General features: G+C 41.9%; 2 protein-coding genes across 2 annotated transcripts in view; both read left to right on the top strand.

Annotated features, from left to right (window-relative positions):
* Nucleotides 1-15488, top strand: part of ASTL (astacin like metalloendopeptidase) — a gene marked incomplete at both ends in the record, with an annotated part of 68576 nt that extends 53088 nt beyond the window's left edge. Inside the window, 4 exons of the mRNA XM_082252712.1 lie at nt 2275-3624; nt 7448-7579; nt 8896-9029; nt 15408-15488. Of these exons, the coding sequence (XP_082108838.1) occupies nt 2275-3624; nt 7448-7579; nt 8896-9029; nt 15408-15488 (1697 nt within the window). The remainder of the gene's footprint in view (nt 1-2274; nt 3625-7447; nt 7580-8895; nt 9030-15407) is intronic.
* Nucleotides 15489-16150: 662 nt separating this feature from the next.
* On the top strand, nt 16151-17663 carry ADRA2B (adrenoceptor alpha 2B; the record flags this gene model as incomplete). Its single annotated transcript, XM_082257186.1, has 1 exon — nt 16151-17663. The coding sequence occupies exon 1, from the start codon at nt 16470-16472 to the stop codon at nt 17661-17663; it is 1194 nt and encodes a 397-aa protein (XP_082113312.1). The 5' UTR covers nt 16151-16469.
* Nucleotides 17664-23054: the final 5391 nt, after the last annotated feature.

Below are 23054 nucleotides of genomic sequence, written 5' to 3'. Positions count from 1 at the left end.
AGAGGGCGCAGGGGCGCCGTCCCCCCTTCCATGCGTCCGGCCCCCTAATCTGCATGCAGGGGCACCGGACGCATGGAGTTAAATGGGATTTTTATTTTTTTTTGCATCACCTGATTAGAGCCAGAGGCTCTAATAGGGCGATGCAAAGGGTGGACCCGGGGCGCAGAGCAGTGCGTCCCGAGCCCACCCATTGTGTGACAATAGTGAATGAAAATTCGCTATTGTCACACTGATCCTCCTTCTGGCCAATCAGGAAGCGTGTCTGATACGCGCTTCCTGATTGGCCGCAAGGCGAACCCCTTGCCATTGGCCGAGGAGGAGGCGGGAGCGGAAGGACTCGTGGAGACGCCGCCGGTCACCGGGACTGAGAAGAAGCCGCCGCTGCTGCTGGAAGGACTCGTGGAGACGTGCCGCTGGTCACCGGGACTGAGAAGAAGCCGCCGCCGCTTCTGCTGGAAGGACTCGTGGAGACGTGCCGCTGGTCACCGGGACTGAGAAGAAGCTGCCCGCCGCCGCTGCTGCTCCCGGTAGGTAAGGGGGCACACACGCTGATCTCTGCATTGGGGGCATGTATGCTGGTCACTACATTGGGGGCACGCACGCTGATCTCTGCATTGGGGGCATGTATGCTGGTCTCTGCATTGGGGGCACGCACGCTGGTCACTGCATTGGGGGCATGTACGCTGGTCACTGCATTGGGGGCATGTACGCTGGTCACTGCATTGGGGGCATGTACGCTGGTCACTGCATTGGGGGCACGCACGCTGATCTCTGCATTGGGGGCATGTACGCTGGTCACTGCTTTGGGGGCATGTACGCTGGTCACTGCATTGGGGGCATGTACTCTGCATTGGGGGCATGTATGCTGGTCACTACATTGGGGGCACGCACGCTGATCTCTGCATTGGGGGCATGTATGCTGGTCACTACATTGGGGGCACGCACGTTGATCTCTGCATTGGGGGCATGTATGCTGGTCACTGCATTGGGGGCATGTATGCTGGTCACTGCATTGGGGGCATGTACGCTGGTCACTGCATTGGGGGCACGCACGCTGATCTCTGCATTGGGGGCATGTATGCTGGTCACTGCATTGGGGGAATGGTATGCTGGTCACTGCATTGAAGAGGGCATGTATGCTGGTCTCTGCATTGAAGGGGGCATGTATGCTGGTCACTGCATTGAAGGGGGCATGTACGCTGGTCACTGCATTGAAGGGGGCATGTACACTGGTCACTGCATTGAAAGGGGGCGCGCTGGTCACTTTGCATTGAAAGGGGGCACGCTGGTCACTGTGCATTGAAAGGGGGCACGCTGGTCACTGTGCATTGAAAGGGGGCACGCTGGTCCCTGTGCATTGAAAGGGGGCACGCTGGTCCCTGTGCATTGAAAGGGGGCACACTATACCTTATTACTGAAGGCCCCTTTCCTACTTTTGCAACCTCAGTCATGCAATTTTTTACAGCGTTTTTTGCTGCAAAGCAATGTCTATTACATTTTTCTGTTTGCGCCCCCCCCCCCCCCAAAAAAAAATTTTGAGCACCAGCCGCCACTGGTCTGTGCCCTGTGCTTACTGCTTAGGTATAATCCCGTTTCATCCGTACCTATGGTTCATGTGTACTCTTGGCAGTCCAAACCATAAGAGTAAATGAGGCTGCATCATGATTGTGCAGGGACTGGCTTTGGTTTATTTTTGCGAAGCCTGCGTGATGTCTGGCAAACCAGCACATTGAAGATTACCAGAGTGGGGCTGAAGGGAAGTATTTGATTAGAGGTGCAAACCTGAAGGTAGTGGATGAGACCTGAGGCTGGGCTGGGAGCTAAGTAACACTGAGCTTAGGATTTTTACCAGGCTCAGCCTAACTGAACAGCACTAATATCGGCATGTCCAGACGGACACTGGCCTCGGTACCTACCCGTAATAAATTAGCAAAATTCTGGCCATTGTTGAGTTCTCCCCTGCAGCTGCTACTCACGGACACAGGATCATGTGACTGGACCAGATTAGACTAAAAATAAGTATACACATCTTTTTTTTTACACTGATTTAAAATGTTAAGCATAGTTAGTGTTAGGCTGGAATGCTGCTTTAGGTTAGAGTTTGTAATCTGTCTAGTTAAATATTTTGCTATTTAGAGTGTTTTTTTTTTTTTTTTTTTTGACAATAAAAAATGATTTTATCACATGTATATATCACAATGTACATTAGTTGTTGCCTTACCCACTCTTTTTACCTCCTCCCCCATTTATTTTTTATTTTTTCTTGCACAGCAGGATTTTCATTTGAAATTTCTACTCCCGTAATATATGACTGTAGCCCAGAAAATACTAAACAAGATTCAGACACTGAATTAAGCACAACTCCAGATTTTGTTTCTACCTTCAGAGAAGAATCTAGCTTTTTTGTAACTCTTATGAAAACTCCAACTTCCACCTCTTCTATCTCTCAGGAAACTAAGTTCAGCCCAGCTCCCAACTCTTCTGCCAGTCAAAAACCTGGGCACAGTTTAGATTCCAACTCTTTTGCCATGCAAGAAGCTGAGCACAGTCCAGCTCCCACCTCTACTGCCAATTGTAAACCTGAGCACAGTCCAACATCTACTTCTTCTTTTGCCAGTAAAGCACCTGAGCGCAATCCAACTTTCACCTCTTCAACCACTGAAGGACTTGGGTTTAGTCCTTCTCAAAACACTTCTGCTATTCCAGCTGTTAGTTCTTTTATCACTCAGAAATCTAAGATTGCTTCATTTGCAAGTCCAATTCCTGTTCTGACTGGAGGGCCTAAAAAAGATTTGTTTTTTAATCCGGTTTCAGTTTATGCCTCAAGTGCAGAAGGAACACAAAACATTTTTGACCCCAGTAGTCAAATAGTTAGTGGAAGACCCCCACTTTGGCCTGTAACACATAAAAATGTAAAAAGAACAATTTTTTATACACAGACCTCCAGCAGTAAAACACAGATGTCTCGTATTGCATCTTCTCAAGCCACCTCTACGTTAAAAGGGAGAACCAAAGAAGGGCTGAGCACATCTGTAACAAATAACACAAATCTAGGTCCTGATTTATTATTTCATCCAGAAGGACCAGGCACTACAACTACAATTCAAGAAGCTGGTTACACTAGTTTGATTTTACCTATCATGGAAACCAAGTCTTCCAATAATACTTCTGTAACAGCTGTTCTTAAAACAATTGTGCATAACACTGCCTTACAAAAGGCTATGTCAAGTTTTTTTTTCCAAAGCACTGGCATTCCCGAGCAGAATAGTACTGACAATGGTTGGTATACTGGAACCAAAGATGTAGCCAATCTTCCAGATGGTCAGGAAGGTGGTCAACTGAAAGCAGGGCTTCTAAAAATACTTGCTAAAAGGTCGTTACCTGACTCAGGAGAAACCACTGTCAGCATTTTGAAAGAAATTCAGATGAGAAAGAAGAGCATCTTAAAGTCTCTTCATGACATGTTCTATCTTGGTAGATCTTTAGCTGTCACCATCAAACTTGATTCCCTTTGTGGCTTTGAAGCAGGGATGTGTGGGTGGAAGCAAATCCTTGATGATGACTTGGACTGGATTCTGGCTTCAGAAAGTGTGAATGTTGACACTGGTCATTTAAAAGCAGGAGGTAAGTTATAAAATTTAAAACTGTCAAGACTAAACATTTAAATTACCCTTTCTGTGTAACCCTTTTATACATTGCAACATAACTCATAACCTATACATATCTAATATCGTACTCGTATATCAATTTAATTTTGTCATGTAAAATGCCCATTAAAGCTGAACACTGGGCAAGCAGATAAATACTGTACATGTTGAAACATGCATATGAACTTTTTATTTTTAACTTGTAAGATTTGTAATTCTGTACAATGAATTGAAGGCCACTTCCCAGTCCATTGATTGATTAATGAAAGAGCAGCAGAACACTGAGTCCTCCCTTTACTAACACTCTGTTCTGTCCGTAGGTTGACTGGCAGCACATGCACTGTGGCAGAGCCAGATTGCTGGCCTGTACTTCCTTAATCAAGGATAAACAGGAAACCAGTATAAATAACACTCGTTAATCTAGCTGAGTATTCATGCAATTACATAATATTTGATTTAAAGTATTAAAGTAGAACTATAGGCATTTTTTTCATTTTGGATAGAGTAAGAGAGGGTTATAACTCCTGTCAGTTTTTTGTTTGCCATCTGTGTCCCATTGGGGAGATTTCCCTTCACTTCCTGTCCCAAAGCCAAAACAAGAAGTAAGAGGAAATCCGTGAAAATTAAGGTAATCCCTAGGGGACCCCCAGGTCACCAGAACTAGTGTCCCATTGAAAGATTTCCTCTCTGTTACTACCAGATTTTGGGATTTTTTTTTGACTTTGTGACAATGGTAAAAAGGACAAATCGAGGGGATGAATGAATGGGACACAGATGGCAATAAACACTGACAGGTGTTCTAATACATCTGTAATCTATCCAAAACTAAAAAAAAAGTTTCAAAGAGCGTGAATTTTTCCAGCAGAGGCCAGGCAATAATATAAACTTGAGAGGGTCTGACTCCTAAGCAGGCCATAGATGGTTCAAAGCTCTATTGGTTCAGCAGGAAATTCCCAAGATACAAACCATCTATAGGCAGGCTGATTCATCGATTGACTTGGTACAACCAGAATGTCTGATTTTTTTTTTTTTCATGTGATTATTGCTAGCAGCTATAAACGCAAGCAGTATTTACTATGTGTTCTCCCAGGAAGTGCCGAAAGAATACAAAAACTTCATGGGAGAGATTTCCTCATCAACGTGGACTGTGTTGATGGGGGAATCAAGCAATTTACTTTCCTGCAACCTCTATGGCCAGCTTTAGGCACCCTTTCAAAAAAGTTTGCCTTGATCTAGGATAGTTTCATGGACCGATTCATAGGTCAGGGCCAGTGTGTTTTAGTTAGGTTAATAAAAATGTTTAAAAATCTTTTGTTTGTTTTTTTAATCAATTTATTTTTTTTTTTGTGTCAATGCTGGTATCAGGGTGTTTAGATATAAAAAAAATAAATAAATTTGACCAGCTTAAACACAAACTTTCCTGACTTATGTTAAATGAACGGTTAACAGCAACCCTACAGGATAAATTTAAGGGGTTTGAAAAAGTATGGGGCCCGTGGATTAAATATTTGACTAACGATCCCTGAACTATGCCTGACTAGGTTCCCTCCTGGTTGAAGTAAACCAGAAGAGTCCTTCCTCTTCCCCCTCCTCCCTTTTCCCCTCCTCCCTTTTCCCCTCTTCATCTTTTTTCTTACTTTTTGTCTCTTTTTCTTGATTTTGTGCTTGAAGGATTCGGACTGCATTATTCTGTGGTTGTTGGGGATAGAGCGTCCTTCTCTATTTGGTCGAGGGGATTTGTACTCCCTAACCTGAAGGACATACTTTGAACCCCATTAAATCACAGTTTAAAAGAGATACTGAGACTTCTATGTTTTACAATCTTTTTGTAAACTATAAAATTAGAGTGCGGTTGACTGAGCATCAATTTTACAGCGGCACATAATTGTGAAGTGGAAGGAGAATGAAAAATGTTTTTTAAAATGTTATTCAAATGTGTGGCTTGCATTTGTATTCAGCTCCCCTGGGTCAATACTTTATAGAACCACCTTTCGCTGCAAATACAGCTGCAAGTTTTTTGGGGTATGTCTCTACCAGCTTTGCACATCTAGAGAGTGCAATTTTTGCTCATTCTTCTTTAAAAAATAGCTTAAGCTCTGTCAGATTGGATGGATGCGTCTGTGAACCGCAATTTTCAAGTCTTGCCACAGATTCTCAATTGGATTTAGGTCTGGACTTCGGGCCATTGTTGTCCTGCTGGAAGGGGAACCTCCAGCCCAGTCTCAAGTCTTTTGCAGACGCTAACAGGTTTTCATCTAAGATTGCCCTGTATTTGGCTCCGTCCATCTTCCCATCAGCTCTGATCAGCTTCCCTGTCCCTGTTGAAGAAAAGCATCTCCACAACATGATGCTGCTACCACCATGTTTCATGATCTACCGGCCTTGAACAACCTCTTTTCTCCCGGATTCAGGACTTGCTGCAGACTGAGATACATCTTTTAGCCACACAGACACATCAACCGTCGGGGTTTCTCCCCCACCTGATGGACTTGATCATGCCCATATAACATGTGTGTTAAGGTATTTTATTTATCCTTGTTTGATGATTTTACCCTCCAGCTATTTTTTACACCTATCACACCGACCTTACTACACCAGACCAGAGCGCAAGCTTCTTACTCATCATGTTTCACGATGGGGATGGTGTGTTCAGGGTGATGTTCAGTGTTAGTTTTCTGCCACGTTTTAGGCCAAAAAGCTAAATTTTATTCTCATCTGACCAGAGCACCTTCTTCTACATGTTTGCCGTGTGCCCCACATGGCTACCTGCAAACAGGACTTCTTATGGCTTTCTTTCAACAATGGCTTTCTTCTTTCCACTCTTCAATAAAGGTCAGATTTGTGGAGTGCACTTGAGCTGTGGATCTCTGCTGCTCCTCCAGAGTTACCATGGGCCTCTTGGCTGCTTCTCTGTTTAATGCTCTCCCTGCCCAGCCCGTCAGTTTAGGTGGACGGCCATGTCTTGGTAGGTTTGCAGTTGCACCATATTCTTTCTTTTTTCGGATGATGGATTGAATAGTGCTTCATTAGTTGTTCAAAGCTTGGGATATTTTTTTTTATAACCTAATCCTGCTTTAAACGTCTCCACAACTTTATCCCTGACCTGTCTGGGGTGTTCCTTGGCCTTCATGATCCTGTTTGTTCATGAAGGTTCTCTAACAAACCTCTGAGGGTTTCACAGAACAGCTGTGTTTATACTGAGATTAATTTACACACAGGTGGACTCGATTTACTAATTGGGTGACTTCTGAAGGCAATTTGTTCCACTAGATTTTAGTTGTATCAGAGTAACGGGGCTGAATAGAAATGCATGCCACACTTTTGAGATTTTTATTTGTTAAAAATTTTGAAAACCATTTATCATATTCCTTCCACTTCACAATGTGCCACTTTGTGTTGGTCTATTACATAAAATCCCAATAAAATACATTTACCTTTTTTAGTTGTAACATCACAAAATGTGGAACATTTCAAGGACTATGGATACTTTTTCAAGGCACTGTATATCTATGCATGTTCAGGCATCTCCCTTTGCATTTTCCATAATATGAAACAAACTCGTGCCAGGGAGAATGGGAACACCTCATGAAGGCCTTTAGAAGTTGAGTAGAGCAGGAACTGAAGACTAGAAATCTCACCAATACAGTTCTTGAGTGATTGTTCTGTCAGGTAGTTTAACTTTCTTCCAGCATCTGTCAATTAATTTGTTTTGACACATCACACATGCAGTGGTGTCACTTGATTGACCTTTATTACAAATTAAACCCAATCCATTTCTCCTTGTCCTTTATCATCTCTAGGGTTCCACTTATTGCTACACAGCCATCATGGAAAACAAATTCCACAACAGAGAGCAATACTTGTAAGACCTATCACACAACCCTTTAGTTGTATCTCTTTCTGGTATGGTGGATACCAACACAACATTATGGGTAAGTCAGTTCATGGTGGCTGGTAATCTAATTCAGGATAAGCAACAATATTTGCAGCATATTCCTTTTTAAACCACTTCCTAAGCAGTTGGTGATTATTGTATAATTTTAAATATGACTATAAATATAGAGGTGATATCATTTTTCATTCGTAAATGGTGACCACTTGTTTTGCACACACATTGTCTCATGCTTCCCCCATAATTGGTCCCTTTGCATCCAGAGACTTCATTTTTGTCATAGCAGGCACACTGTAAAAAGCTGAAAAGAGAAGTGGTAATTCCCACATCGGGCAAATTAATTTAAATTTCCCACACCCACATCAAAAACGTGCTGCTGCACTATGCATTTCCTCTGCGGCTGCCTTTTTGGAAAAAGTGTGGGGACCTTTTCCGTGCTTTTCCATAGGTACAGCAGCCTATTCAAATGAATTGGCTGTTGTGCCCTCGCTAAAGCGGCAATCGGGAAACTGACATAGTTTGAACCTAGGCTTATTTAATAGCAAAGGTTTCCTACATTGTAAATAAAGCCTCACAAGTTAAAAAGAAAAGCAAAATTACGGAACCTGTGTTTATATTTAACCCCTTGATAAAAATAAAAAAAAAAATACATTTTTTTGTTTTTAGTGATTGCAAAATTACAAAAAGAGAAAAAGGTTTGATTTAATTTGTATAAAATTTTGCCATACTTTTAATAGAAATTGCATTTTAGTGTTATTCTAAACAGGACAGATTCTAGAATAAAATATGCACCTCTAAAGTAAGACTAGTTTTAAAACACACTGGTCAAGCTAGAAAAAAAAAACACATTTAAGTTTATACATCCTTTTTTTCTATTGATTGCATAAAGGATGATTGCAGCCACAAGAGTATTTTACATGTAAGGCATAAGATTAATTTCTGCCTAAGAGAATACTCACATGTTATGCTGAGCCCCCTTGATTGAAAGAACGGAAATCCAATGAATGAAAGGAACAGGCCAGTGACAGTAAGACTGGGGAGGAATGGGCTAGAGGACATGAGATGCGCTGTATCTGACTTGCTGCAGCTTCTAATGCATACTGTGTGAAGCTCAGTGTGCAGTGAAATTGGAGTAAGGAATTTCAGTACAGGAGAGGAACCTGTACAAGAGTGACAGTAAGTGTGTAGTTCGGCTCTTAAACAGAAAAACCTGAAAGTACTGACATTCCACTTAATTACTCGGTAACCGCAGCAAAGAAGTAAAAAAAAAAAATATATATATATATATATATATATATATATATATATTTTCTACTATTCTTTTTAATATGGCTTATCTTTGCTTTTATGTTGTAGGCACTTTGAACATATATATCACTTCTGATAGTGGAAAAAAGACCCTGCTCTGGTCAGTTGGAGGGCAAGAGCGTCTTAGGTGGACTAAAGCACAAATAGATTTACAACCGCTACCACAGTACCATAATGTGCAGGTAACTATCATACTGACTGTAATATTAAATCCTAACTCCAAATCATTGTATTCATTTTACAGTAAGGAAAAGTTCAGCTTTTCTGTTTGGTGTTTCTTTGTGTCCCCACTGGAGAGATTTTTTCTCATGTTCTGTCCCTGTGACACCCAGGGGGGAAGGAACAGACAACAAATAAAAAGGTATTCAAAGTTTTGTCTGTATCCCTGTTGGAGATTTCCTTTCACTTCCGGTTCTGTTAAAAAGTAAGAGTGTAGCACTACTCCCTTGGGAGCTGCTGGTTACGGGTTCCCCTGGGTTACCATTAGCAAGAGCACAACAAAATTTTCCCAAGTGTTTTTTTTTTTTTTTTATTTAAAATTTTTAGGCATAACAAAATATACAACATGTATAAACCGATACAAGGAACCAGCAGAAACACAAGTACATAGGGAAAAAGCACGCCCGTGGCGAGCAGGGTAGGAGGGAAGGGATGAAGGAATGGTCAGAACTCAATGACCTAGTTGTGGTCGGGGGCAGGGAATGTAGAAGTCGCATGGATAAGGGGATCTCGTACTCGAAATGTGAAACCGTCCGGGGGCGAGCCCAAGTCCTTTGACAAGTAATTGAGGAAAGCGTTCCATTTGACGTGGAAGGATCGGGCCGCCGAGGGGGCCGTGAAGTCAGTGTTGAGGCGGTTCCCAAGTGTTTTTAGCTCAGTCAGGAAACAGTCCAGTAGCTTTGGTTTTTGTATTTTTACTGAGAACTTGGATGGGAGAAGGGAATGAGTGGGATACTCCAACTTGTATAATTATACTCTGCTGGGATGACTGATTAATGCTGATTAATGCTGAGTAGCACTGTATAACGCTAGTCATGGCCACTGCTTCACCTTATCATAAGTAGTGAAATAGAATTGAGTGAACTTCCTGAGGTAAACTGTTCTGTACTGCAGAACAATCTTCAGGGCCCTTCCTGGCATCCCCTTTGTTCCTTTTCTTCAGGGTCAACTCCAAGGCAAACGTCCTATGTGAGCTAGCTCCTTGATCCCCTGACTTCTCTAGAGTGGTCCCCTCTCCTAGGCAGACCCTGTGGCAAATCCCTGTGTACTCATGACACTGTTTTTCCTGAGAGACTCTGCCACCAGCTCCACTGTCGGCACTCTGGATCCTCTGCAGCTCAGCTCCACACCCGATTCACTAGGCCAACTGCCTGAACCACTTTCATCACACCTGCAGGAGGAGAGACCAGCCGTCTGCCTCCTCCTAGGACTTTGCTTCCCGCCAAAGATGCCCTATCAAATGTCCCCTCCATATTTATGGTCAATCCCAAGATGCATTGAAGGAATGCCCTCCCACTGGGACTGCCATGGAATACGATGTGCCACTGGCTGGGTTTCCTCCACTGTCCAACAAGCTCCCTTATTGGATACAGTGGGGACACTCCCTCAGACCCAGTGAATCGCACCTGTAAACGTGTGACAGGCAAATAATAGATCAGGATCCCCTGATAAGCAGAAGGAGAAAATGGATGCTTTTACCTAGCACCTACCTAACTAGGAGGGTGCTACAAGAGGAAAACCTTCATCATAGGTACGCAGATACTTCTTAAAACCTGACAAAGGTTTTCTATATCCCTTCTTTGCTTCAACTCCATTGAAATATAAAGTGTTGGTTGGAGTTGAGCTCAGAATGATGTAATTTGTAAGCCACTATACAATGAGTCTGTGAAGACCTATATTTATTTCAGATGAATAAATCCTAGTTCAAGTATACACATCACAGCAGTCTAGAGCTATGCCAACATTTACACTATAATCATATGGCTCTATAGTGTAGTGTTTGATTGCCATAAACCATCAAAGACAGCATAAAAAATACTCTATAATACATATTTTAATCCTATAACCATATGTCTTATATCTTTCCTTGAGAATTATAGATGTTTAGTGTGGTTCTTTTTAGTGCATTCCTTGCTAAAGCTCATAAATGTATAAAAATAACAGGTACTGTTTGTTGGCAGCAGTTCTTGCTCCCCTCTAAAAGGGGATTGCAGCGGATCGCTTCTTAGAGGATGATAAAGAAGTGGATGTTGGATGACCCTGCTGCCTTCTGAATGTCTTTTTATATTTTTTTATTTTTTTTTTATCCCAAGGGGGGTCTGTAAGGCTCCATTCAGAGGCGTAACTAGAACCTTCAGGGCCCCGGTGCAAGAAACCATGAAGTGCCCCGGCGGACCCCTGGCCGGGGCCCTTCCCTTCAAGCCCCGGGCTCTTCCCACTGATCCTGGGGCCCTTTACTCCGCTTGCAGGGCCCTTTATTGCGGTCCCACAGCGGGTCCCTTTCACAAGTTTGCAGTGGGCCCCCTTCCTGCCATCTTGGGGCCTCCCCACGGTGGTGGAATGCCAGGGCCCTGTTGCAAGTGTGACCTTTGCGATCCTGAAAGTTCACCCACTGGTGTCAGTAGTTTTTATTTTTTGGTATTTTAATTGTATTATTTTTTATCATTTTATTTTTTTACAATGTCACTGACTATGACTCTGTCCATTTAGAGAAGCAAGGAGCTGGTAAATTACATATTTACCGACCCCTTCCTGGTTCTCTATTGTTACACATCCCCTGCAGCAGCCGGCAGGAAAGGGGAGGGATCACAGTGGGGGGGGGGGACCAGGGGAGCACACAGGGGCCCAGAGACAGCAGAACACAAGTGATCTGGATAGGAGGAGTAGCATGCAGAGGATCCAATCTCCTCCATTTTCTTTCTGTAGCTACAGGAGGAAAAAGGAGGACAGTGATTTCTCTACATGCTGCCCCGCCTCCCCTCCTATCTAATTCTGGGCCCCCTGGAGCATTGGGCCCGGTTGCAATCGCAACCCCTGCAACCCCTGTAGTTACGCCCCTGGCTCCATTCACACCTGAGTGTATCGTTTTTCAGGCATTTTCTGCTGGTGTTTGGAGGCAGGCATTGACATCTAACCATAAACACTTGTAATCTGCCAAAAAAAAAAAAAAACGTATGACAAAACTCTCATATGTGAACAGGGGCCATTAACCACTTGCCTTCTGTGCACTTAAACCCCCTTCCCATCCAGACCAATTTTTAGCTTTCAGTGCTCTCACACTTTGAATGACAATTGCTTGGTCATGCAACACTGAACCTATATGAATTTTTTGTCCTTTTTTTTTTTTTTTTTCCCACACAAATAGAGCTTTCTTTTGGTGGTATTTAATCATCTCTGGGTTTTTTACAAAAAAAAAGAAAAAAGAGAATTTTGAAAAAAAAAAAAAAGTTTTTCTTATTTTCTGCGAGTAATATTTGAAAATAAATACATTTTTCTCCTTCACTGATGTGCGCTGATGAGGCGGCACTGATGGGCACTGATAGGCTGCACTAATGCGCACTGATGAGGTGGCACTTATGGGCACTGATGAGGTGGCACTGATGAGGAGGTACTAATATGCCTCACTGATAGGCGGCACTGCTGGGCACTGAGTTGGCACTGCTGGGCACTGATGGGCAGCACTGATGGGCACTGGCGGGTGGCACTGATGAGCACTGATGGGCGGCACTGATGAGCACTGATGGGCAGCACCATCAGTGCCCATAGTGCTGCCAGTCAGTGCTCATCAGTGCCTAGATGAGCAGGCACTGATGGGGCACTGACTGGCAGCACTATGGGCATTGATTGTGGGCACTGATGGCGGGCACTGTGGGCACTGATGGTGGGCACTTAGTGTGTTTTATGTACCTTGTGTAATCAGGGCACTGGTGATCAGTGCCCTGATTACATTCCTCTGTGTCCCTGATGGCTGATCGGCTCTGCTCCTTCCTCACACTGCAGTCTCTGTGTGAGGAAGGAGCGCTGGCGATGAGAGATGATCTCATATGTTTACATATGAGATCATCTCTCATTGCATGGGCCGATCACGTGGTAAATGGCCACTGTGATTGGCTATTTACCACGATCTGTGATTGGCTGTGTCCAAGGGACACGGCCGACACAGATTTTCCCCGATGCGCACTCGCGGGAGCGCGTGGGGAGCCTGTGTCTGGGAGGCCGTTTAAAGACGGCCTCCCAGAAATTCGAGTCTGCGCTGCAGCCGTACTTCGGCTATAGTGCGGATGTGAAGAAGTTAAAATTATGGGGATTTTGCTTGTTGGGTGTTTTGAGACTTAAGAGATGAGCATTTTACGAGCTGAAGAACGCTTATATGTGAACAGGTCTTAATAAAATTGCACCTTGTGATTGGTTTGTGGCTGCAGTTTACTCCCACTAACCTCAATGAGAGTGTTTGAAGGAGTGAAACTCTGATGGCTGAGTAATTTTTAGTACACACTGAGTAATGCCAAGTAAAATCGGAAGAACACCACCACGCAAGCTCTGAAATGAAAGAAAAAACAACACATTACATCACTTCCAAAGTCATATTCTGTTGCATGAAAATTTTTGTAACTTTTTCATTTTCGACATGCATAAAAGCAAGAAAAACAAAACAAAAAAAAAAAAAAAAATGGACGATCATTAGTCAGATATTTTCATCGGGTGCACGAGGCTTTAAGCTTGGAGTAGAAATGGCTTGTGTACAGCCCAGTAATGTTAGAATTTAGGTGGGCAGCAACACTGAGGCACAGCTGCCTGTTTTTACCACCCCCTGGCTGTGAAGGAGTCTGACAGTATACCTCCTAACATTCTTAGATGATAACGAGGGACACTTTTGGAGCAGAATCTATATGATAGGACACGCCCCAAATCATGCAGATCATGACAAATTAAAAAGCACAAAAATGATCACTTGAATCCCTTCTGTTTTTTTCTTTATTTGAACTTCCCCTTTATATTCACATTTAAAATTGAAGCAATGCAAGAATCTGAAGGAGAATTACAAACCTAAACAGCTTTGGCAGTTAAAAAGTACATTTATTTATACAGATCTTTGCACCCAGAGCTAAAAGAGGGACAAGTGAGGAGGAGAAAGGGAACTCTCCTTCAAAATGAGGGGCTTGATTGGAAGTTGTGGGGCACTAGGACAAAGAAAAACCTTTAGCAAATGCGGAAAAGGGTGCTACAAGCATGATCTAATGCTAATAAATCCAGTGAATGTGTTCGATCCACTCATCTTATCAGAGTTTTCTACTAAAGTTAAAATAGCATCATGTTTGCCATGAGCATTGAATACACTCTCAGATAATGCAGGTAATGATATTGGTTTGTAATCCACCAACCTTCTCCTCTTACACCATGCCTGCAAGTTATGTTACGACTAATGTAACAGTACATGTTTCATTTTAAAAGCATGCTTCATGTTCTAGAGCATTTTAAAGGATCTTCAGTCTTAACAAAAAACAAAAAAAAAATAAAAGTTGTCAGCTACAAATGCTGTACCTGCAAACTTAAAAAAAAAAAAAAAAAAAGAGAAAAAGGACACTTACCTGTCCAAGGATCCAACACCGTCCTCACCCAGGCTGGTTCTTCGGTGTTCATGTCCCCCGTGCCATCATGCTTACTAAGGGAAGCCAGCTGTCACTCTTTATGGCTTCACAGCTGGCTTTCTACTGTGCATGCGTGAGCTACGTTGTACTTGGTGAATGGTCCTGCAGCCTACTGGGACTTGTGACATGTCCCAGAAAGTTGCGGAGGGTAGTTGGGTGTTTTTGGAGAGAACTTTCACTCTGATCGCCAAGGCGGTTGGAGCAGAAGTGGGAGCAGGTACCTGCTAAATCTAGGTACCTGCCCCCCCCCCCCCCCCAAAAAAAAAATACCCTCCAAAAGTGGGAAGAGAGATAGGTGTTAGAGCATTTCTTCCCTTTTAGGATACAGTTCTGCTTTAAGCAAAGGTTATCCAGCAAACACAAACATATCTAATGTACTTAAAATTTGAAAGTCTATGAGTTTATTGGTATGCAAGTGATCCTAAAGTGGGTGTGTTTCGGAAAACCTCTCCTGTATCACAAACAAGCCAAAGGGGTTCCCAAACCACTAGACATAGGCAGAAATCACTGGGATAGCCTGGTAGACTACAGCAATACCTGAATAAAAAATGATATACTAAGGTTTGCCTTATTCCCTGAATGCGTTTTCTTTTAAAGGCTTGATTTTTCAATTTTGATTTGATTGTCATGTGTCAATAAAAGGTACAATGTGTGTGTCAGTGACCTGGATGATGCTGCTGGAAATGAGTGGGGGAAACCTACATAGCTGTAACCCAGGCATATATATAATCTCAAATGGATGATATTAAAAAGCCGCTATAACAAGTTTTTTCAATTTTTGGGATGAAATCACCCAGCTCTACACTGTCACTCGCTGTGACATTTCTGTTTAAGTTCTACTATATCACTGTTTTTTGTTTTGTTTTTTCCTATTCATGTATTAAAAAAAGTTGACTTATTTTTCTCTTGTAGGTGGTTGTGGAAGGTGCTGTTGATCCAGTGAATGCAAGTAAAATTGCTATTGATAACCTTTATGTTGGGAATTGCAGCTGACAAAAATTCTGTGGTGTCTTGCATTCTTTAATGTAATAAAACAATTTATGGAAGGAATGGCATGTCTCCTCAATTCAAAAAACTTTTGCATCTATAAATGACCAGTAGAGGGTGCTGGCGCAGTAATTTTACTTGTGCTATCCTTGGTGCTGAATGTTAAACCCAGTAAATGAAGGAGTTAAAACAGTGTTTGCCATTAACCTGTTTTGTGATAGCATAAGCTGAATGCGATTTACTTTTTCCCAGCGCTCACACAGATGACCGAGTGGTTGTTGTAGTAAGGTGACCTTTACGTCTCCACATAGTATTGCAGACTAAAGCACGAGAAGTATTCTGCTTACTTGTTGGGTAAAGTGCTGCCAAGTCTGAAATGTTTCTTTCTGAAGAAAGCTGCAGTATTACTCCCTGTGCAGTGCGACTGAAGCACATCTTATTGCAGGAAATTAGTCATGGTGCCCTTGGTGGTCCTACAAGTATTGTGGAACCACTGAAACAGCAGGGGGAACAGCAGTGAGCAGCTGTGTTCAGGAAATAAATCTGTGGAGTGAAGAGGATCTCCAGCCTGTGGCTCCCTCCTCCTCCCCTCTTTATAAGGAGGCTGAGCTGTTGAGTTTCTGACATCACTCAGTGGGGTTGTGTAAACTAAACATTCACTACTTTAAAAGCCGACAATCTCTATTTCGCACCTCAGTGAGAGAGAAATGAAAGCAGGATTGCATATTTCATAGCTAAGCACAGAGGAAAGACTTCTCCAAAGGGAAGACACTTGCAAGTTTTGGTTGAATTTCTGACCAGGTAATCTATGTTTGCAGAATCAGGCATCTCTGAACTTTTCATGAAGTCCCTTAAAGTTTTTTGTTTTTATGCTTATCAAAAGTGTGGACTGATGGAGCCTAGAGATCTGGATTTATCATCTCTTTAGAGTGGACAGTGGGTGTTCTGGAACAGCTGCTTATCTTTTTTTTGTTTCATCCGGAGGTTATGGCATCACCACTGTCATACTCCATCCAAGCAACCGCTGTTATAGCGGCAATTATCACCTTTCTCATTCTCTTCACCATATTCGGCAATGTTCTGGTGGTTATAGCAGTGCTGACTAGCCGCTCGCTGAAAGCTCCTCAAAATCTTTTTCTGGTGTCACTGGCCGCAGCAGACATCTTAGTTGCCACTCTTATTATTCCGTTCTCCTTGGCAAATGAGCTGATGGGATACTGGTACTTCGGCAAGACCTGGTGTGAGATGTACTTGGCACTGGATGTCCTCTTCTGCACATCATCCATAGTGCACCTTTGTGCCATTAGTTTGGACAGGTACTGGTCAGTCAGTCAAGCTATTGAATATAATTCCAAGAGGACTCCTAGGAGGATAAAGTGTATCATCTTATTAGTCTGGACTTTGGCAGCCTTGATCTCCCTGCCACCATTAATTTACAAAGGAAAGAAAGAAGACCACAACAGAGACAAACCTCAGTGTAAATTGAATGAGGAACCCTGGTACATTCTCTCCTCCAGCATCTGCTCTTTCTTTGCTCCCTGTCTGATTATGATTTTGGTGTACCTCAGAATTTATCTAATAGCCAAGCGTCGGAGTAGGAAGAACACCAACAGCAGTAAACCTAAAGAGAGGACATGTAAGTTATTTTGCCACCGTGCTGGACACAGTGTGGAGAAATCAACAGGCCATGCCTGCTCTAATCAAGAGGAGAAGGTGAGCTCTGTGCCCCCTGATCTGTGTCCTGTCAAAGTGGCCCTAAAGGAGAATAATGGTCAGCCAGAGCCTGGAGGCCTTAAAGAGACCAACGGTCATGGGCCTACAGTGATGGACAGCATGGTCACATCCAGAGGTGTTGTACTACTGCCAAAAAAACCAAAAGACTCTGTGTCTGCCTTGTCCAAAAAGAAAAGCCATATCAACCGAGAGAAGAGGTTTACCTTTGTTCTAGCTGTAGTTATCGGTGTCTTTGTCTTATGTTGGTTCCCTTTTTTTTTTACCTACAGCCTTCAAGCCATATGCCCTGAACTCTGTTACATCCCACAAAGTGTGTTTCAGTTCTTTTTCTGGATAGGGTATTGTAACAGCTCCCTCAATCCTGTTATATACACAATATTCAACCAGGACTTCAGAAAGGCTTTTCGTCGGATTCTGTGCAGGCACTGGACTCACTCTGTCTGGTGAGAACTTTTTATTTATTGGGTACATGAAGGAGAGAGTAACAAGGGAGTTTAAACTTTACATTCTCTAGTAAACCAAATCCATCACTGCTAACATCTTCAATGTGTATTCCTGATGATGGAGAATATCTCCTGCTTTACACAATATTGCTGTCCCAAGCTGAGCTTGGTTAAATAAAAGTGCTTATATTTGTGTTTCAACTGGGTTTTAATGCATATTATTGTTTTTTTATCGTGTCCCTTGGTTTATAGTTTTGTCTGTTCATCCTGCATACATCATTGTCTTCAGATAAACAGGAAAAAATATGTACATTTTATTTACTATTCCTACATTTTAACTAAGACCTATATATAATAGTTTGTATTCTGAGGAGGAGAGGGAAATACAGGTTTGAAATTTCCAGAAATTAACTAAAATGGAGAAAAACATAAACGTGTAACACGGCTTCAAGGTGTAATGAAATGAAGACGGCAATGGGGATGCTTTGATTTATAAAAACTGATGCCAAAGTGGAGTTGTTAACTACAACCAGCAAAGTCTTATTTTATCATTGCAGGTGAGGAAATGAAATATGAAAATTCAACTGTTAAGACATTCATTATTGTTACATTTTAATTGTGGTTGATTTACTAAAACTGGATAGTGCAAGATCTGGTGCAGCTCTGCATAACCAATCCGCTTCCAGTTTTTTTTTTTTTTTTTTTTTTTTTTTGTCAAAGCTTAATTGAACATGCTGAAGTTAAACTCTGTGGCTACCATGCATGGCTACACCAGATTTAGCATTCTCCAGTTTTAGAAAATCAACCCCATTATGTCCAATTTTCAGAAATTGGTACCCTCACTTGTTACTTATGCTTGGGGTTTTCAGATAATCTGTTTACTTTTAAGTCTCGGTTCACACTGCAGCGGCACGACTTTCGGGGCGACCTGTGAAGTCGCGTGCACGACTTGCACGGACTTCGTAAAATGAATGTCTATGCAAGTCTCTCCAGGTCGCCCCGAAGTAGTACAGGACCCTTTTTCTAAGTCGGAGCGACTTGTGTCACTCCTATTAGAACGGCTCCTGTACCGCACAATGGGAGCGTGACGGACCGCGACTTGTCAGGCTGACAAGTTGCGGTCCAAGTGGGACTAGTGTGAATGGAGTCTTAGAGTTTATCTGTCCTACAAAATCTGAACAGAGCGCCTATTAACTTTCAGTACTTATTCCAGCTCTCCTTTCTTTCCTATGCATGGTCAGAAAATGAAAGTCAAGATCTCTTTGGTTCCTGGATTTCTTTTTCACATTTACATAAACTAGCCCAGTGTTTTTGTGACCAAAACACATGTTCATTTGTATCTGTGAAAATAATAACTTCTGCTCATGGTGGGGGGAGACTTATGACATCAATGTTACTAATCTGTTTAGTGAGTAGATCTCGATGTCCTGCAGCCGTGCATCAGTCTAACTGAACACCACATGTGTCTAGTTTATGAATGGAAACTCTTCTCATCTAATCCCATGCAAGGCTACACGTCTTCACTAAACATAGAGTATATGGGTTTATTTACCAAGACAAAGTGGAGTGTTTAATATCAGTCAATTAAGATTTATCCCCCCTCCCTGACATTAGTTATCTGAAATGTGTTGCTATGGGTTATTATACTAAATCACCATTGCTTTTTACATTGGTTTCCAGGAAAATTGCCTCCAGATATTTCAGGGGACAGGTGCTGTTGTTGAGTCTCTGGATGTGTACTAGTTCCTGGAAAACTACATGTGATGGTAAACAGGTACTTCTCTGGCCTGAAACTAGGCAGCCCATGAGTTAGACATAGGCAGCTTGCAGCTAAGGCTTCACAAACCGTTATATAGCTAAATGAAAGATCTGTATTTGACAAGGCTAGGAACCTAAAATCTGTTTTATTGGAAGTTTAAAACGGCTGGACAAAGCAAACACGTCTGCTTTGTGTGTCTCATAAAATAAACAGCAGGCGCTCTTTATTTTGGCAGAGAGATGCCCATTTGGGACTGCAGTTTATAAAAAAAAATTTAAATGTTTTCTTTGTGTCTCCTTAAAAAAAATAAATGTACCACATCTCCAGATATAGCAAGTGGCTGAATTTTCCCAATTTCCCTCCCAGAAAGGACAGTAGCAATTTGGAGAGGATTATGTGTCCTGTTTATATATATATATATATATATATAATGTGTGTGTGTGTGTGTGTGTGTGTGTATATATGTGTGTGTGTGTATATATGTGTGTGTGTGTGTGTGTGTGTATATATATATATATATATATATATATATATATATATATATATATATATATATATATATATATAAAATTTTTTTTTTTTTTTTCTTGGGAGTTATTGGCTATTCTAGCTTAAAATAGGTCACAGACTTGGGGGGGATAGAGATTGGTATTCAGTCAAGGATCATGGGAAATGATCTTTGTAAAACAGTAATAGCAGCATCATATAATAAGGTAATGGGTCTAATGTACTACAGGAAAAGCAGCATGTAAGTATTGCTCATAGCAACGAATTCTTTACTAGATGCTCTTTTTTTTTTTTTTTTTGTACAGACATGGCATCTATCTTGCCTTTGGCAACTACTTTCATAAATTGCTTATAAATTTCAATGTATGAGAAGGGAGGGAGATTGTGAGCTTCTTTTCTTAAATAAACTGCGTTCTGACTTCAGAGAAAAACTCTATGCACTATATAAAATGAATGCCTAAAATATCTTCAGCTTAGAAAAAACTACATGGGGGATTCTCTGCCATGAATAGGTTGAATCTGTTTAAAGTATATGTAATCCCTAACAATGAACACATTGAAGCTGATAACTTTCTGTTCTCTCTTCCTGCCATCAGTTAGCAGCATTCTCAGCGCTCCCTCTGGTGAACACTGTACCCTTATGTAATAGGGATGAGGCGAAGGGAAGGTGTTTTGTAGTCATTTTGTTTCTCCTCCTGCATTTATACAGTACAGAGGATGAGCGTTGTTACTTTAGGCTGGGAAGTGTGTTAATTAGCAGGATCCCCAGGTAAAAACAGCCTAAAATAAATCTATACACCCACCATAGCTAAGGTCTGGCACACTGTAATAAAATGTTTGTTTTTTAGTTTAGTTACACTGTGGGGTTGATCTACTAAAGGCAAATCTCCTGTGCACTACAAGTGCATTTGGAAGTGCAGTCGCTGTAGATCCAAGGGGAAGCTCTGCTGATTTTGATCATCCAATCATGTTACATAGTTACATAGTTTGTGAGGTTGAAAAAAAGACATCTGTCCATCCAGTTCAACCTATGATGTGTGTGTGTTTGCTGTTAACCGTACTTTGTATACCCCTTTATGTTGTGGTCTTTAAGGTGCCCATCTAATAGTTTTTTTAAACTATCAATGCTCCCTGCTGATACCACTGTTTGCGGAAGAGAATTCCACATCCTTACTGCTCTGACAGTGAAGAACCCCTTATATATTTTAGGTTAAACCATTTTTCCTCTAGTTTTAGTAAGTGGCCACGTGTCTTATTGTAGTCCCTTTCTCTAAAAAGCTTGTTCCTTATGCTAGGGTCGCCAGTACAGTACTTGTACGTTGATATCATATCCCCTCTCAAGCGTCTCTTCTCCAGAGAGAATAAGTTCAATGCTTGGAGTCTTTCCTCATAGCTGATGTCCTCCATTCCCCTAATTATTTTTGTTGCCCTTCTCTGGACTTTCTCCAGTTCCAGCACATCCTTTCTGAGGAAAGGTGCCCAGAACTGGACGGCATACTTCAGATGTGGCCGGACCAGAGTCTTGTAAAGTGGGAGAATAATCTCTTTATTTCTGGAGTGAATCCCCTTTTTTATACATGCCAGTATTCTGTTGGCTTTGTTTGCAGTGGCTTGGCATTGCATACCACTGCCAAGCCTGTTGTCCACTAGGACCCCCCGGTCCTTTTCCATCTTAGATTCACCCAGAGGTCATCCCCCCCTTCTAGCAAGTAGCTTGTGTTTGTGTTTCTGACGCCCAAGTGCATTACTTTACATTTTTCAATATTAAACCTCATCTGCCATGTAGTTGCCCACCCCAATATCTTGTTCAGGTCCGCTTGTAAGGTTTCCACATCCTGCATAGACATTATTGCCCTGCTTAATTTAGTATCATCCGCAAATACAGAGATTGTGCTAGATATCCCCTCTAGATTGTTTATGAATAAATTAAACAGGATTGGTCCCAGGACAGATCCTTGGGGGACCCCACTTTCCACACCGGCCCAATCCGAGTACTCCCCATTTATCACCACCCTCTGGACTTGCCCCTGGAGCCAGTTCTCTATCCAGGTACTCACCCTGTGGTCCATACCTACGCACCTTAATTTGTACAGTAAGCGTTTGTGGGGAACTGTGTCAAATGCCTTTGCAAAGTCCAGATACACCACATCCACAGGCCTTTCTTTATCTAGATGGCAACTCACTTCATCGTAGAAGGTTAATAGATTGGTCTGGCAAGAACGATTTTTCATGAATCCATGATGATTTCTACTAATAATACCGTTTTCATTACTAAAGTCTTGTATGTAGTCCCTTAACATCCCCTCAAATCTTGCAGACTACTGATGTTAGGCTGACCGGTCTTTAATTACCCGGGATATATGTTGGCACCTTTTTAAATATTGCTACCACGTTTGCTTTTTTCCAATCAGCTGGCACCATTCCTGTCTGTAGACTATCTGTAAAGATCAAGAAAAACGGTCTGCCTATCACCTGGCTGAATTCTTTAAGAACCCTCGGGTGCAAGCAATCTGGTCCCAGTGATTTATTTATGTTAAGTTTCTCTAGTTTAATTCTAAGTCTATCTTCTGTTAACCATGTGCAAGCAAAAAATTTGTTTTTTATTTTACTTGCATGTACCTGTTCAGATCTACAGTGACTGCACTTCTAAGTGCACTTGCAGTGCACAGCGGATTTGCCTTTAGTGAATCAAAACCTTTTTTTTTTAATGGTGTTCTGTTGCTCTGTGTATTAAATATGTTGTAATAGTTAACAGTTGCGCCCTACACTTTCTTCTAACAAGAAATTAAAAAAAAACTTTATTACAGTTAAAAAACCATTTAATACAGATACGTTTTCTTAGGCTGGGAAACATGCAGACAAAAAGTAGTGAGCAGAGTTGATGTCTTTTACTTTGGAAGAATAAATCACATCTAACATTGGGTGTCCTACATGTGTGGATGTTGCTGCATTATGTAGAAACTATTACTTTAGTTTTTTTTTTTTTTTATAAGAATGGGATGCCTCGAGATTGGGCATAATTTTAAAGGGTACCTTGACTAAAAAAAGGTTGAGATACACTGCTGTAGTCACAATTTGTAAACAATCAGTCAGGCCCTTGTACTACATAGTTTAAGGTAAATCTAAAGG

This window comes from Pelophylax lessonae, assembly GCF_965119305.1.
Source record: "Pelophylax lessonae genome assembly, chromosome: 4".
NCBI lineage: Eukaryota > Metazoa > Chordata > Amphibia > Anura > Ranidae > Pelophylax > Pelophylax lessonae.
The sequence above is the reverse complement of the archived record's forward strand: the minus strand, read 5'-3'. Positions and strand labels throughout refer to the sequence as shown.